The sequence below is a fragment of the Xyrauchen texanus genome, chromosome 7, assembly GCF_025860055.1.
Source record: "Xyrauchen texanus isolate HMW12.3.18 chromosome 7, RBS_HiC_50CHRs, whole genome shotgun sequence".
In the NCBI taxonomy this organism is placed as follows: domain Eukaryota; kingdom Metazoa; phylum Chordata; class Actinopteri; order Cypriniformes; family Catostomidae; genus Xyrauchen; species Xyrauchen texanus.
Window position 1 is genome coordinate 37,675,810 of NC_068282.1, and position 17,840 is coordinate 37,693,649.

At 39.4% G+C, this 17,840-nt stretch overlaps 1 protein-coding gene across 8 annotated transcripts in view; it reads left to right on the forward strand.

Moving 5' to 3' along the window:
• LOC127646374 (inositol polyphosphate-4-phosphatase type I A-like) overlaps positions 1-17,840 on the forward strand; it is a 110,168-nt gene that overhangs the window by 39,857 nt on the left and 52,471 nt on the right. For all 8 annotated transcript variants that reach the window (XM_052129945.1, XM_052129948.1, XM_052129950.1 and 5 more), the window contains exons 2-8: positions 8,567-8,755; positions 8,904-8,948; positions 10,336-10,454; positions 13,749-13,865; positions 13,963-14,042; positions 17,035-17,146; positions 17,245-17,335. In XM_052129945.1, the coding sequence (XP_051985905.1) occupies positions 8,671-8,755; positions 8,904-8,948; positions 10,336-10,454; positions 13,749-13,865; positions 13,963-14,042; positions 17,035-17,146; positions 17,245-17,335 (649 nt within the window). In that variant the 5' untranslated portion in view covers positions 8,567-8,670. The remainder of the gene's footprint in view (positions 1-8,566; positions 8,756-8,903; positions 8,949-10,335; positions 10,455-13,748; positions 13,866-13,962; positions 14,043-17,034; positions 17,147-17,244; positions 17,336-17,840) is intronic.

The window sequence follows — 17,840 nt, forward strand, 5'->3', positions numbered from 1 at the left end:
TTTGAGAGACTTACAATCAGTATTTGATATCATTCAGTCAAGGTTTTTTATTTTAAAGCTGGTCTTAAATGTTGAGAAAACAAAATTCATGTGGTTCTCCAATTCTAGAAGAATCTTTGATAGTTCTAGTGTTCTTCGAACTTTACAAGGAAAACCGATTACATTAGTGTCAGAGTATAAATACCTGGGCATTATAATTGATGACACATTAAAATTCATTTCACACCTTAATTACTTGAAACAAAAATTTCGCTTATTGCAAGGAAGAAGCTTGTGTTTGCGACTTTCTTGCCAGTTCTTGATTATGGGGATGTAGTGTATCAGCATGCTCCTTCTCATATTCTTGCCTCCCTAGATGCTGTGTACCATGGTGCCTTAAGATTTATCACGAATTGCACATTTTCTACACATCATTCTGCATTATATAATAGAGTTTGTTTGTCTTCTCTTGCTGTACGAAGGAAAATGCACTGGTACTTATTGATATATAAAGCAATTTTGGGGGTCTTACCGTCTTATCTTTGTTGTATGCTTAAGAAAAAGTATAAGGTAACTATTCACTGCGCTCACAGTTTTTTTTACAATCTGCATGTACCTCGAGTCAGAACTAATATAGGCAAAATTGCTTTTAACTATGCTGCACCTTCAGAATGGAACTCTATACAGATGACATTGAGGCTGAATCATTTGGTGCCTTTCAGCAATTTCAGAACACTTGTACAAGCGCTAGAGAAAGATTTAATGATTTGCAACTGCTTCTGAGGTTGTACTTTTAATCCTACTTTATTGTGTGTTGTATTGTTTTATTGTTATATGTGTGTATATGTGTTTGAATAATTGGGCTGCCTATCTTGGCCAGGACACTCCTGTAAAAGAGATTTTAATCTTAGTGAGGTTTTTCTCCTGGTTAAATAAAGGTTTAAAAAATAAATAAATAAATAAATAAATGTGTGCAACACGTCAATGAAAATTGACCGGAATGTATAGCCTCTGCCGGTGACATCATTGGATGCACCTGTAGCAGGGCTATAAATAGATGTGTCACAGGTGCATCATCAGATCTTTTGTCTTCAGATCACTCTGTGTGTGTATGCTTCATGAGCCTGTCAGAAACTTTCCTCTGTTAGGAGTTAGAATTGTTAGGTAGTGAGCAGAAACCTTTCTCTTTCTCTTTTCTTTAAAAAAAAGAAGGAAAAGAATGACTGATAAACAAAGCAAGCAGTGTGTTTTCTCATGTTTATGCTCTATGGCTGAAACGGACACACACCAGTTTTGCTTTGTGTGTTTGGGGGAAGAGCATGCTGCTCTTGCGTTGCGGCAGGGTGGGTGCAGGCATTTGCGATCTGTTTACAGTCAAAATGCTTCACATTCGTCTCGCTTACTTCCAAGAGCCAGCACCCAATCTTTCATCATGGGGCTCTTGCATAGATCGGGCTGAGGAGCGAGAGACTGGTCCGTCCCTATCGCTCGCTCTCTCCTCGGCGCCTCTTCGGTTCACAAGGGGGACGCTGAAACTCTGTACATTCCACGCACAATAATAATGCGGCTGAGGAATTACTCGAGGTGGCTACTCGGGCTGTGGCCAGACTATAGTTAGACTGGCCACGCGAACAAGAGCCTTATACTTCCTGTGTCTTTGTGCCCTCGACGTCGACATATTCGACTATCATGGGTGCTGAGGCTCGGGGGTATCCAGTGATGCCGCCGGTAGAAGAGACACTTACGGGGTTATCTCTCGCATGGCTCGGCATCATCGCTGAAGAGATCCATTCTCTCCACAAAGGTGTGCAGGACCACCTCCACGCTTGTGGGGAAGGCTTATCAGGCAGCATGTCAGGCTGGCGCTACCCTGCACACTATGGCAGTGTTACAGGCGTACTAGGCTAATCTGTTGAAGGACCTGAGTGCAGGCACCACGGCCGACGAAGAGGCTTTCTCTGAGCTTCGTCAAGCCATAGATCTGTCTCCCTGCACAACCAAGCAGATGGCCCGTGCCATTGGCTGGTCTATGTCTGCTTTAGTTAGCATGGAGAGACACTTATGGCTTAACCTATCGGGCATCAGAGACAAGGACAAAACTTTCCTTCTCGATGCCCCGGTTTCGCCTTCTGGCTTATTTGGTGACGCTATGAATATAGTTATCACCAGGTTCCAGGAGGCAAAAAGTCACAAGGAAGCCTTCGGGCAATTCCTTCCTCGCCACACTCTGGGAGGGGCCGTCGGCCAATCGTGCTCCCCCTCGTAAAGACTGGGGGCCTGTTCGTCGCCCTCAGCAGCCCCCAAAGCAAGACCTCAGGGCAGTTATTTCTAAAAAGAAAAAAAACCCTGATGGTTTTTCACCCAGCTTTGTGGGGGTAGTCCCCCCTTGGGACGGGTCACGTGAAAAATCCACCTGTACCCTCCTAATACTCCCACGAAACTCCATTCCCGCTGCCTCTGGTGTTTCGGGAGTTAGCGGTTTACAGTGAAATGTTGGGTGTTCCGTTGCTTCCTGCCTTAGTCCAGGACACGGGACACTTGACATCCTCTCAACAGGATGTGTCAGAATCGATACCCATCTCAGGGAACCTGGCAGCGTGGAAACTACTGCCAGGTGGTTCGGTGTGGGTCCTAAGAACATTAGAAAAAGGCTACAGAATTTAATTTGTTTGCCATCCTCCGCATTTCAACGGCATGGTTCCCACTACCGTGAAACTGGAGCAAGCATGTTTACTGTGGAAAGAACTGTAAAATCTCTTCGTTAAAGGGGCCATAGAACATGTTCCCCTTCCAGAGAGAGAGTCAGGTTACTACAGCAGATACTTCCTGGTTCCCAAGAAGGATGGGGGGTTGTGTCCAATCTTTGACCTTCGTTGCTTGAATCGCTCCGAGGGCGTTCAAGTAGAAGATGCTAACCGTCAAGATGGTCATTTCTCAAATCCAACATTGCGATTGGTTGGTCACGATCAATCTCATGGATGTGTACTTTCATATAGAAAGTCTGCCACAACACAGGAAGTTCCTGAGGTTCGCTTTCGGGGCGAAGCTTTCCAATATCGGGTTCTCCCATTCGGTCTAGCCTTATCACCCCGCGCATTCACGGAATGCATGGATGCAGCACCGGCTCATTTGCGACTCTGGGGCATCCGCATTCTGAATTACATAGACGACTGGCTGTTACTAGCACAGTCACAAGAACTGGCATTACAGCACAGGGATATCGTTTTAGCTCATCTGGTTTCTCTGGGGTTGAGGCTCAACGCCAAGAAAAGAGTCCTCTCTCTCACTCAAAAAACTACCTATCTGGGGATCGTATGTATTTTGATCACATGCGGGCATAATTGTTTCCCACTCTAATCGAGTCCATTTAGAACACCCTGAGCAAAGTTTTGTGAGACGAAAACCTATTCTGCGTCCTCACCACAAATTTCAGCATCAGAAGTTTGCAAATTAACATCTAAATAAGCCTGATGCATTTTAGAAACAAGTCCTGCAGACTGATGAAGTTAAAATATAATTTTTGGACCGCAATGAGCAAAGGTATGTTTGGAGAAAAAAGGGTGCAGAATTTCATGAAAAGAACTCCTCTACAAATGTTAAGCACAGGGGTGGATCTTGGGCTTTGGGAACATTTGTCTGGTAGAGGAAAGAATGGATTAAATTAAATACCAGCAATTTCTGGAAGCAAACATCACACCATCTGTAAAAAAGCTGAAGATGAAAAGAGGATTGCTTCTACAACAGGAAAATAATCCTAAACACACCTCAGAATCCATAATGGACTACCTCAAGAGGAGCACGCTGAAGGTTTTGCAATGGCCCTCATAGTCCCCTGACCTAAACATCATAGAAAATCTGTAGTTAGACCTAAAAAGAACAGTGCATGCAAGACGGCCCAAGAATCTCACAGAACTAGAAGCATTTTGCAAGGAAGAATGGGCAAAAATCCCCCAAAAAAGAATTGAAAGACATTTAGCTGGCGACAAAAAGCTTTTAATATATATGCTGGAAATATGCTGGAGGAAACAGGTAGAAAAGTATCTATATTCACAGTAAAACAAGTCCTATATCGACATAACGTGAAAGGCTGCTCAGCAAGGAAGAAGCCACTGCTCCAACACTGCCATTTAAGACTATAGTTTGCAAGTGTACATGGGGACAACGATCTTACTTTTTGGAGAAATGTCCTCTGGTCTAATGAAACAAAAGTTGAACTGTTTGGCCATAGTGACCATCATTATGTTAGGAGGAAAAAGGGTGAGGCTTGAAAGCCAAAGAACACCATCCCAACCGTGAAGCATGTGGGTGGCAGCATCATGTTGTGGGAGTGCTTTGCTGAAGGAGGTACAGGTGCACTTCGCAAAATAGATGGCATCATAAGGAAAAGTATGTGGGTATATTGAAGCAACATCTCAAGACAGCAGCCAGGAAGTTAAAGCTTGGTCGCAAATGGGTCTTCCAAATGGACAATGACATCAAGCATACCTCCAAATTTGTTGTCCTTAAGCCATTTTGCCACAAAGTCAATGTATTGGAGTGGCCATCACAAAGCCCTGACCTCAATCCGATAGAAAATTTGTGAGCAGAACCGAAAAAGCGTTTGCGAGCAAGGAGGCCAACAAACCCGACTACATCAGTTCTATTTGGAGGAATGGGCCAAAATTCCAGCAACTTATTGTGAGAAGCTTTTGGAAGGCTGCCCAAAACGTTTGACCCAAGTTAAACAATTTATAGGCAATGCTACCAAATACACTGTGCACAATTATTAGGCAAACTGTATTCCTCAGAATTCATTTTATTGTTGAACAAACACAATTCTCCCAGTCAATCCAAAATGTTGTTGAACCTCAAACCTGAATGTGTAACAAAGGAAAAGTGAGTTTTGTGTTTGTCAGGGGAATTTATTAGTGTGCACAATTATTCGGCAACTATTAGTGTGCACAATTATTAGGCAACTAAATTATAAAAATAATTTCCCATTTTTATAAAAAACAATTGTTTATTCACAATTTATAGCGTAAATGCAACAAATAATTAATACAAAATGACAATTAAACAACATTTTTGGTCTTATTCAGTGACCAATTGTGGCATGGGGGGCGGCGTGGTCGTGTGTCGGTCTGCGGGAGAGAGAGCGTTAAGGCTTGTCACCTGGTTTGTAATTACCTCTAACACCTGTGTCTTATTATAGTGATACGGAGAGAGACATTTAAGGAACGGGGGCACAAGACACAGGTGTTAGAGGTAATTACAAACCAGGTGACAAGACTTACCGCTCTCTCTCTCTCTCTCTCCCGCAGACCGACACATGACCACGCCCCCTATGCCACACCAATATAGCCACCCTTCTTTTCAATAACTAGCATTAACCTTCCTTCCATGGAGTCTGTCAGTTTCTTGATGTGTTCACAATCCATTTTTGATGAAGCAGCTACCACAGCCTCCCAAATGCTGTTCAAAGAGGTGTATTGTATTCCCTCACTGTATATCTCATGTTTGAGAAGGGCCCACAAGTTCTCAATAGAATTTAAGTCAGGTGAGGAAGGGGACAAAGCCATTATTTGGGCATCTTTGAGGCCCTTGCTGGCTACACAAGCAGTGGAGTACTTGGATGCATGTAATAGATCATTGTACTGCATAAATATAATAGCCTTCTTGAATGCTGAGGACTTCTTCCTGTACCACAACTTGAAGAAAGTACTTTACAGAAACTGGCAGGTTTGGGATCTGAGTTTCAGTTCATCTTAAACTTGAAAAGGTCTAAGTACCTCATCCTTAATGATAGCAGCCCATACCAGTACCCCTCCTTCACCTTGCTGGTGCCTGACTCGAAGTGGTGCCATGTGTCCATTAGTGATCCAGCCATGGGCCCATCCATCTGGTCCATCAAGAGTTTATTTAATCTGTTCATAAAACCTTTTGAAAAATCTGTCTTCAGGTATTTCTTTGTCCAATCTTGATGATTCAACTTGTGAATCTTATTCAGTGGTGGTCATGTTTCAGCCTTCTTGACCATGACCACGTCTCTGAGCACTTGACACCTTGCACTTCTGAACGCTCCAGGTAGGTTGCAGTTCTGGAATATGTTGGCACTGGGGATAATGGGTTCCTGGTAGCATAACGTTTAATTCTTCTCAAGTCTTTTGCAGTTAATTTGTGCCTTTTCCATACATTTTTTTTGTGCCCCAGTTGACTATTTGCAACTAAACTGTTTGATTGTCCGGTGGTCACGCCTCAATAGTTTATCTTTCTCAAGAGTGTTGCATCCATCTGAAAGGCATTTTACAATTTCAGTGTGTTATATTTTATCTTGTAATAGTCACAGCAGAACAGACGAGAGCCACACACTAGAATCAACTTCACTTAAGTCTTTTTCTTTTTTTTTTATTCCTCCTCTCTTCTCTTTTTTGCGTATCATACAGTCCCAGAGAGCTACGTCGCCCTCTACAGGTTACAACCGTAACTCAATACACAACACAGTGACTTTTCAGTGTCAGCTAAATCTCGTTTTTGGCCCAGATAATGAAGCTGCCTAATAATTATGCACACCTTGATATAAGGTGTTTAGTTACTTTCACCACACATCCCTCATTACACAGGTACATATCACCTGAAATTGATTGAATCCAATAAGCACTCAAGTTTATATGATATGGAGTTGGAAAATGTGCATGGAAATAATGATAAGATCTGAATACTCACTTGCCTAATATTTGTGCACGCAGTGTACTAAGAAAGTGTATGTAAACATCTGACCCACTGGGAATGTGATGAAAGAAATAAGAGCTGAAATAAATAATTCTCTCTACTATTATTCTGACATTTCACATTCTTAAAATAAATTAGTGATCCTAACTGACTAAAGACAGGGGATGTTTTTATCAATTAAATGTCAGGAAATGTAAAAAACTGAGTTTTAATGTATCTGAGTTATAATGTAAGTTGTATGTAAACTTCTGACTTCAACTGTAAGTGTATGTACACTGCACTGTGCAAAAACGTTCAAGGCACAATAGATGTCTCACTACAACTTTTGTTTTAAGATGATTATTTTATATCTTCGGCTTTAGTGTTTCAGTAGGAAATTTTAATTTTAGATTTCAACATGCCCTCACAGAGCCCTGATTTCAACATCATAGAGTCAGTTTGGGATTACATCAAGAGACCGAAGTAATTGAGACCATAGAAGAGTCCATAGAAAAAAATGTCAAGATCTCCATTATGCTTGCAACAGCCTACCTGCCCAAAATGTAAATAAAAAAACCTTTGAGCAAGTATAGGAAAATTGGTACCGTTTACTACACTTTGTATAAAGTTATTTTATAAATGGAAACTATTCAATGGCAATATTATTGAGAGCATTCTCACTAACATTCTCATATATCTGAACTAAACTCTTAAAATGGGGTTGCCACAAAAAAGCATGATTATGAGTGACTGGCTTGGAGTGAGTGTGCCTCTAAGACTGAGAGCATGCTCAAACTGTTTCTATCAAACAGCATGTGCAGTCTGACTGCTGGCACTTACTGTACACTACAACTTTACTGAACAACCTGTAAATTTTACAGTTTAAAAAGTTTTTTACGGTATTGTTACGGTGCAGTTCCGTCATTTATATTATTAAATGATAAACCTAATATATTAACCTTCTGAAAATGTAAAAATCTCCTTTTCACTTTATAATGTATAGTTAATCACTGTAATTACAGAAGGCACATGATGACATGAATTTCATCAATAGTGGCCCTTCCAGGAGCAATGACCAATAAACATGTAGAGACGGTGCTCAGTGTCACTCACACAAACACCATCAGGTTAGCATGTGAAATTCAAATTATGCAATACACATTAACTAAACTACATCAAATATAACACAGAATACCCCAAAGTACATGACTGATATAAAAAATAAGAAGAAACAACTATTCACATAAAATATAATGAAATGTAATGGGTTATGCAGGGAATCCTGGGAATGCCCATTTACTGTTTTTTATAATAATTTTAACAATAATTTACAGTAAAAAGTACATGTACTCTTTTGTTAAACATAATATAACCTTTAACTGATAATTATATGGGAAAACCATACATTTTACATCTACATTTTTATGTAGATGTAAATATTATTTTATTTTGTATATTTTACGGTAACTACTCTTTAACCAATTAACATTTTTACAGTATTTTACCATTCAAATATTATACCACTTAAAAATATTTATATTTTTGGGGCATGCAGATACATGCAATACAAACATGTACTAAACCGTGTGTTGGTTACCCGTATGTTTCCGTTTTTTTATGCAAACAGTTTCACCCTTAAAACCTTCTGTGCTGTAAGCCCAGAAAAGAGCTAAGGACATGCATCAACAAACCACTGTTGCCTTTGATATTTTAGCCAGGATATTTGCTCAATATTTTAGACTCCATTTCTGGATGTTTGGAAAAGTTGTTTTTTAGTTCTGAAAGTACTATTATTTTAAAGGTATAGAGGGAAGTCTGTACATATAAATTAGTTTGTGCATATCCGAAAAAAGGAGTATTGGTTACATTTTACATCTCTCTCTCTCTCTCTTTCTCTCAGATAAGAGGGGTGGAAACTGCCACAGGAGTGTGTGCTTGCCTGTGTGTGTGGGTTTCCACCACTACTTTTACTGTAACTTCAACACACACAAACACCCTGCAACAATGTCACGGAGGGAACGGCCATGGTCAGTGTACATGATAAACACACTGGATCTTGCTTCAGAAATGCTTGGACTGGCATTAGCAGGTATTCAGTAATATCCACAAACTAATATTATGGTGTTCTCTTGTACTGTATTTCACTACTGTTTGATGTTTTTGGTTATATTTTTGTGGTTTAAATTTGAATGACATCATGTCTCTCTATTTGTCTCTTTTTATTTCCTTCTGTGTAGGAAACAGCCAAGACCCTGATGAGCCTGTACTGGAGTTCAGTCTTGGTCAGTCTTGGGCTGGGAGATTTTTCTCAATACTTGTCACCCTTTTGATAATATTCAATATATATATATATAATTTTTTATAAAATAGTGAGTGTATATATATATATATATATATATATATATATATATATATATATACACACAAAATACAGTAAAAAGTAATAAGCAGTCATGTATTTCAAATTTTAGCAATATTCACATGTATTCTACTACATTGAAAATGACACATAGTGACTTCAAACAAATTGTTGAATCGAATCAATAATATGGACAGCTTGAACTGAACTTCTTGGAATGTAATTTCCAATTTGCCCATTCTCATGCCAAGAGCCACTATTAAAACATCGTCTTAAGGCCCGGTTCTATTCGTGATTGGATCACGCCCGACCAACTGCGTTGCCTTTCCGCAAACAAATAGGAACATGTTCGAAGCATGCACACTACAACTGCTTTGTGAAACTCTTTTAGTACAGTCAATGGCCAGCGTATGCACCGATGACGTGCACAGACGAGGACCGTGTGGGCGAGTCAAGAAAATCTGGTGGCGTGCAGTCAAGCGGCACGGCTGTGCTGATGATACAATTTGCGTCACACATACTGTGCGTGGATCAGGACACCCTAAGTATACTTTGGTCTTTAACGCTATCACACTCATGAGATGTGAGACAAGGAGGGATCGCAATGGTAGCCTAATCTAATGACAAGTTTTCAGCAATCTTAAAGGTGCACTCAGTATCTTTTTCCTCGTTAAAACAAGTTTTACTCCTAAATAATTAATAGTAATTTTGAAAAATATAGATACAATAATGACCACTCATCTAATAAAAGCTGTTTTATTCTACATAGAGAGGTCCCCTCATAGGTGATGCCATGTAAGGAGTGCATCTTTAATGGCTAAATAAAAAGTGCATTGTCTTCACAATTTTCATGAAATTGCTTAATTTTATAGTGATGGCAAGCTTATTATCATGCATATTCACACAGAGTTGGCATCAGAAAACATTATCCCTTTATCCTTCAGCAGGCTTGACTGGCAAGACAGCTGGTGATATAAAGGTTCATTTGGTTATCAGGTCCGATCTTGAGACTGTAAATGACATTAAACAGGAGTGTAAATATTTCTGTGAGAGCTCTTTGTCTTACTGCATGCTTATGTGAAGTTAACCACCAAAGTGGCTGCGTTTGGTTTAAGTAAGCTCTATCTCTCATCTTTTGTAAATAAAGAGGTTTAACTGTGGAGGTCTGATTACATCTCAGAGAACTGACGGTTCTTAGCAAATAACACTTGAGGTACACAGTAGTTGCCTCATATATACAATACTTCCTGTGGAAAATCATTACACCATCATGACCTTGAGTGTGAATGTGTTTGTATGTGGTTGTGTAGTGTGCAGTGAGTTGACCACACCATCTCTAGACCGGAAACCTAACGGTTTTGTTGCTGTGAGCTGTACCACTCCCCCGCAGGCTTTTTGGACCAAACATGCACAGACAGAGATCATTGAGGTGAGATGGACACAAATATCTCTGTACTATTCTCTGCCTTGGTCAATGCTCTTACCAAAACCCAGTCCACTGAGGATAGAGCTTTTATTAATTGATACTGGTGTAGGGTGCATTCTATTTAAGATCACAAAATGCTATGTATTTCAGAAGTACATATAGGCCCCTGGTATTAAAATCCATCTCAGGTGATCTGATCACAGCTGAGACAGATTACGTTGTCACATCACCATAAACACAAGTGTAATGATGAATTAAAAACTTGGAGCGTGGTCCACACACTGCAATCATATAAAGCAAGGTAATGTATTACATACAGTGTACACCAAGACAAGGTAAACATGATGTTTTGAGTGGATTGCTCATTGTTTAATTTCTGCGCCACTAGTTGCACCAAATGGAATTACGAAAATAAAGTATGTTTTCAAACTACCTTTGTCAACACCCCTTAGACTCATTATGCCCTTTTGCGCTCTCAGATTCCCTGTGGACAAATAGGCCCTTCTAAATAAAAGGCAATAAAGGTTTAACGTCATAACAAACAAGACCACTATAACATATACACATCGGACAGAAAGCGTGGCAGAGTAATTGGGTCGTCCGAACCCCAAAAATTCCCTCCACCTTGTAAATGCAACATTGATGTTCACTCTGGTTTTACTGTGTTCTCTGTCTTTTAGCAAGACTTTGAATTTTGGCTTTAACATCTGTAAGCTTAGCTAAATAAATTTTCCTCTGTACACTTCTGCCATGGATGTTCATATTCTCCTAGCTGAACTGCTTGCTACATGGAGCCACGCCCCAAACTCACATTATAGGTTAAGCTTGAAAGGGATGGGTATGGTTGAGCGGGCCACTCAAAATATTAACATCAGTGTTTTGTTTGTGCCTGGGAGATTCAGTGTTTATACTTTTCGTGGAGGTTAACCCAAGAATGGCTTTCAGCAGTTGTTAATGAAGAATCAATTGGGATGTAGAATGTATTTTGACATAAAAAAAGTTGACTTCATCTTTAATTTAAGAAAATATCTGTTGTAACTGAACTATGAATGTGCGTGCTTCTCATGATTTGAGTCACTGCATGTACACTTGTGGCCAAAAGTTTGGAATTATGTACAGATTTTGCTGCTCTGGAAGGAAATTGGTACTTTAATACCTCACCAGAGGGGCATTCAACTGATCAAAAAGTATAGTCAGGACATTACTGATGGAAAAAAAAAAACAGCACCATCACTATTTGAAAAAAATAATTTTGATACAATCTAGACAGGGCCCATTTCTAGCTGCCAGCTCTCCAACAAATAATCATGCTAAATTGCTAATTTGGTATTAGAAAATCAGTTGCCATTAGATCAAAAACAGTTGAAAGCTATTTGGTTCGTTAAATTAAGCTTAACATTGTCTTTGTGTTTGTTTTTGAGTTGCCACAGTATGCAATAGACTGGCATGGCTTAAGGTCAAAATTAGGTAAAAAATAGCAAATAAGAAACCGCTTTCTCTAGAAACTTGTCAGTCAACCATTGTTTTGAGGAATGAAGGTTGAAATTGCCAAAAAACTGAAGATTTCATACAAAGGTATGAACAAGGAAAAGAGGTGTGGAAGGCCAGATGTACAACTAAACAAGAGGCTAAGAACATTAGCTTCTCTGGTTTGAGAAATAGATGCCTCACATATCCTCTGCTGACAGCGTCATTGAATTCTACTCACTCAACACCAGTTTCATGTTCAACAGTAAAGAGAAGGTTAGAGTGGGCAAAGAAACACAGATATTGGACAACAGATAATTGGAAAAGAGTGTTATGGATCTTAACCCCATTGAACTTTTGTGGGATCAGCTAGACTGTAAGGTGTGTGAGAAATGCCCAATAAGACAGCCACATCTATGGCCATCGCTACAGGAAGCGTGGGGTGAAATGTCACTGACAGCTAGAATGCCAAGGATCTGCAAAGCTGTCATTGCTGCACGTGGAGTATTTTTTTATGAGTTTTTTTTTTTTCAAATTGTAATAGTAATTTATTTATTATCACGTAATTAATGTCCTGATTATACATTGTGATTAGTTGAATGCCACTTTGGTGAATAAAAGTACCAGTTTCTTTCCATAAGAGCAAAATCTGTAAATGTTTCCAGACTTTTGGCTGCCAGTGTATGTTAGGTAAACCGAAGATATTTTAAGACTTTTAGAAACACACGTCACACTCTCACTAGTTTATATAATTTGCCCTTTAACAATTCCCAACAGTGGTGGATATGACATATACATTTTCTTTTTAAATTGAAGACTCCTTTGTCTTGCTATGACAAAGTTCATAGCTAGTATTTCATCTATCCTAAATACACACAATTAAATAATATTTTCACACTTTTTGCATAATTACTGCTTTATTGAAAATGATGCATAATAAAAATGATTGTTCACAAGTAATATTTTCCTTGATTGTTCTTTTCCTTCACAAATCATTTTCTTCACAATTCATATCAAGGATGCTCTTCACTCACAGTGCTTTGTAAACAAGTACACTAATGTTTGGAAAAACTGTAGGACAGTCATAATTTAAATGAGTTTTTACAGTATCTAGACAATTTTCTCAAAATAAATATTGAATTGTTTTTTGTTTCTCTGTTTAGATCATCATAGTTGTAAACATGTAATAATTAATTTTCATAATGGATTTTCATTTTGTTTGAAGGATTGAAAAGGATCAAAAGGTTTGAGTATGGGACAAGGGTAAAACAATAAATTCTGTACATTTAAAGGCTTACATTAAAGTAAAATAATAGTAGCAACAACAACAAAGGCATGTTAAAATGTTTTATGTTTCATAGAAAAATAAAATGAATAAATAATTATTATTATCTGTTTGTTTCAACCCCTGGAAAAAAAGTGCCCAATGTTGAAGAAGCACCCAAATTCTTTTCTAATTTAGATTTTTTTATGTCTTTTTTTATGCATGGTAATTTACTTTAAAAACTGTACATAATCAACACAATTTTAAACCTTTGTTTTATAACAATATTTAAATAGGTGATTATGCAGTCTTATATTGTTGTTCGGGACACATCCGGATGGATTAGCATTTACACATGCGATCACATGCATTTCTGACTACCTCTGAATATGGTTTCAGTGTTCAGATCTTTAAACATTTTGGACCCCGTTTACACCTATATTTAGCACTGACCACTTGTGATCAGATCACCCCAGGTGTAAACAAACCCATTGTACTTTCCATTATTTACAGGATAGTGAGGACTGAACTGAATGTAAATGAATGGTTTGACCTCTGTTTTGCAGGGTACAAATAATCCCATGTTTCTCAGCAGTGTGGCATTTTTCCAGGACTCCCACATTAACCAGCACACACAGGTCAAACTCTCTGTATACGATGTAAAAGATCGCTCTCAAGGAACGGTGAGAAACACGTGCAACAGGTGTGTTCTGTTAAAAAGAACAGGTCTGACTTTGATACATTGTTTTTGTTTCTTGCTCCTTTTAACACTTTTTCTAGATGTACCTTCTTGGCTCAGCGATGTTCCCAGTAAAGGAGCTTCTGCAGGAAAAGAACCACAGACTTAACTTGCCTCTCAGGTGAGCTAACCTACAAACTACTGCCTCTTAAGGCAAGATAAACAAATAGGCCATACCTGCCTCTCAGGTAATCTAACCCATTATTAAACTGTGACACTGGAAAATTTTATATATATATATATATATATATATACACGTCAGAGTTTCCGCTAGAAAAAAATGGTGCCGGTCACAGAGGTTTCGTTTTACGGACATTTTGATGATATGCCGGTCAAATATATCGCCTCTTAATTAGTCAAGTTGAGGAAAACTGGAGGCAGTCTATGTAACTTAAAAAATGACATAATCAGGCCGTATAGAATGCAACATATTATTATTAGCTTAACTTTCAAATAGACGAAAAAAAAAACATGAACGTCCGATTGGCGTCAATCAACGCCAATTGTTTTTTACTGTGGTTTCACACACATTCACTTTTTGAAACATTGAGGCACGGATGTACCTAATACAAATAAATAAAACATCTCCAGTTAACTAGCAGATCATTCATTTAGTCCGATATTAAATAAGAGATCTAGCGCTAAAATCTGTTGTTTTTGAAATCAAGCGAGCGCTCGTGTCCGCTGCTATCAGTTGCATGGACGACGCGCTGCGCGAGTTGCGCAATCTCCACTAGGACGCGCGTTTCAATCTATCGCCGTTGCGGAGACTCTCTATTAATTCCGGTGAAATCACAAAATAAAATGCACACAAACGTGTCCCTGCTTGATATAGACTGTAACCATGCACTGATGAACATAGGCTATTCAGTTTTGATGATAGAGAAAAAAAACTGCACGAATGCGCGGATTAGAAGCTCTGATCTATCTATAATGAGATGTTCCTGATTCACCGTCTGGCCTCTGAAAAAAGCTTTTAAAGCTAGTCTGCCTGGGCCTGGCCATATTTGAAACGTCTCACTCAATCGTTCGTTGTTTAGGTCTATATTGCAGCCGTTTTAGGCGTGCGCTTTATTTGAAATGCAGCATGCGATGTTGTTTCATAACTTTCAAACGATAGAGCCTGTTCCTTTATAACATAGCAAGAGATCGGTGTATTTTTGCTTTATACATTTTAGGCTTATTCTCAAATTCAGATTGTGTTAGGGGGACGGGATTATTAGGCAATTTTAATCGGACAATTTGACCGGAGAGATTTAATTTTGTCGGACATTTAATTTTTTTACCGGCCAATGTCCGGTAATTACCGGACAACGGAAACCCTGATATACGTATATGGGTGTATATGTACCGATCCGCCTTGATATTAAAACCACCTGCCTAATATTATGTAGGTCCCCCTCATGCTACCAAAACAGCGCCAACCTGCATCTCAGAATAGCATTCTGAAATAATATTCTTCTCACCACAATTGTACAGAGCGGGTATCTTGCGTTAACGTAGACTTTCTTAATTCGAACCAGTCTGGCCATTCTCTGTGTTCCTCTCACATCAATAAGGCATGTCTGTCCACATAAATCCTGCTCACTGGATGTTTTTGTTTTGTGCATGAAAATCTATGAGATAAGCAGTTACAGAAATACTCAAACCAGCCCATCTGGCACCAACAATCATGCCATGCTCCAAATCACTGAGATACATTTTTTCCCCATTCTGATGGTTGATCTGAACATTAACTGAAACTCCTGACCTGCATGATTTTATGCACTGCACTGCTGCCACAAGATTGGTTGATTAGATAATCGCATGGATGATTGTTGGTGCCAGATGGGCTGGTGTGAGTATTTCTGTAACTGCTGATCTCCTTGGATTTTCACACATAACAGGCTCTAGAATTTAATCAGAATGGTGCCTAAAACATCCAGTGAGCAGCAGTTCTGCGGACGGAAACGCCTTGTTGATGAGAGAGGTCAACAGAGAATGGTCAGACTGGTTCGAACTGAGAAAGTCTACGTTAACTCATTTAACCTCTCTGTAAATTGTGGTGAGAAGAATAGCATCTCAGAATGTTATTCTGACATGCAGGTTGGCACTGTTTTGGTGGCACAAGGGGGACCTACACAATATTAGGCAGGTGGTTTTAATGTTGTGGCTGATCGGTACACCGATCATCCAGTCCTTGCCAAAACAGCTCTAAACTGTCGAGGCAAGGACTCCACAAGACCTCTGAAGGTGTCCTGTGGTATTTGCCACCAAGCCGTTAGAAGCAGATCCTTTAAATCCTGTAAGTTGCAAGGTGGGGCCTCCATGGATCGGACTTGTTGGTACATGGTACCCACGGACTTGTTGGTACCCATGGACTTGTTGGTACCCATTGATGCTCAATCGGATTGAGATCTGGGGAATTTGTTGGCCAAGTCTACATCTTGAACTTCTTGTCATGTTCCTGAAACCATTCCTCAACAATTTTTGCAGTGTGGCAGGGCGCATTATTCTGCTGAAAGAGACCACTGCCATCAGGGAATACTGTTGTTATGAAGGGGTGTACTTGGTCTGCAACAATCTTTAGGTAGGTGGATTGTGTCAAAGTTACAGCCACATGAATCCCAGCCAAACATTTCGTTCTGAGGTCACTGCGATGAGCGGGACTCACAGCAAACCCAAAGAAGTGTGCAGTTGGGCTGGTGGAGGTACGGTAAAGGTGCCTAGTCCATAGCGTGGCGAGAGAGAAACAGGCGGCGCAAAGGTGTGTGTGCAAGCGAGACTGGGAATGATACCGATGTTGCTTTGTGTGTTGGTCATTGCCGTAGTGACTTTCCTATAACGTTTTCTGTTCATATGAATAAAGAGTGACATACCCGAGTTGGAATCACCATCTCCCATTTCCTCATTTATTGAACCTTGTGACAGTGGTACTTGGATGTTCTAATTTAGTCAGAGGTGATACTTGGTCTGAAAGCTTGAGAATCACTAATCTAACCTATTAAGTTTGAAGGTGTGATGGTCAGTTTCAGCTTCTAGATGAGTGTCTGTTAAATGCTGGTCCACTGTTGATAATGAGCACAAGAATATATAGTATCAAAGTAATGACATTTATGGTGCATTTTCCTCAGGTCGGCAGAAAACGAGCATGTGGGTACTATTACAGTCATTGCCTGGCAGCTAGAGGAGAAGAGAGATCAGCAGACACCAGTTAAACAACTACAAGACACCATCAATGGCAGGGTGAGCTTGACTACGCCCCAAAGCTGCTCCCTAACCACGTTCACCAGTATCACTTATTCCAACGTGTGTTTTTGTTCTTTTACGTGTTGTTTCTGTAGACTGTTCTTCCTGTAGATGAGAGTCTGACAGAGTCTGTGGGAATCAGAGCAAAATACGCCTCACTGTGGAAAGACACCTTTTTACGATCTGGTAAGTATGTCAGTCAGTAAAACAATGGCTTCTTTTTCACAGTCAATAAGTTATTTTTGTGGAGGAAATATGAACCACCAGAAATGTGATTGCTATCAGTAATATAAAACACAGAGAACAAGTCCATCCCGTCTAGAGCTACCCGCCAGACATTGCAATACACGGCACTCAGGAAAATTATGGCAGTCAACATGAAAAATGTTTACTCTGGGATTGCTGTTACTGGACCATATCATTAGATTATGATGGTAATATTGATCTATTGACAGGTATAGGAGCAGTGATATAGACTCTCAAAAACCATATAATATTGTCATGAGTTGCATGGGCCTGCAGTCCATTGAAATACACTGGATGATGGAGAGTGTGTAAAGTCCAAAATCTTATAATTTCTATCCAAAGCCAGTGAACAGTGCAGGTGCAACATTATATATATATATATATATATATATATATATATATATATATATATATATATATATATATAAACCGAATACCTTATTCG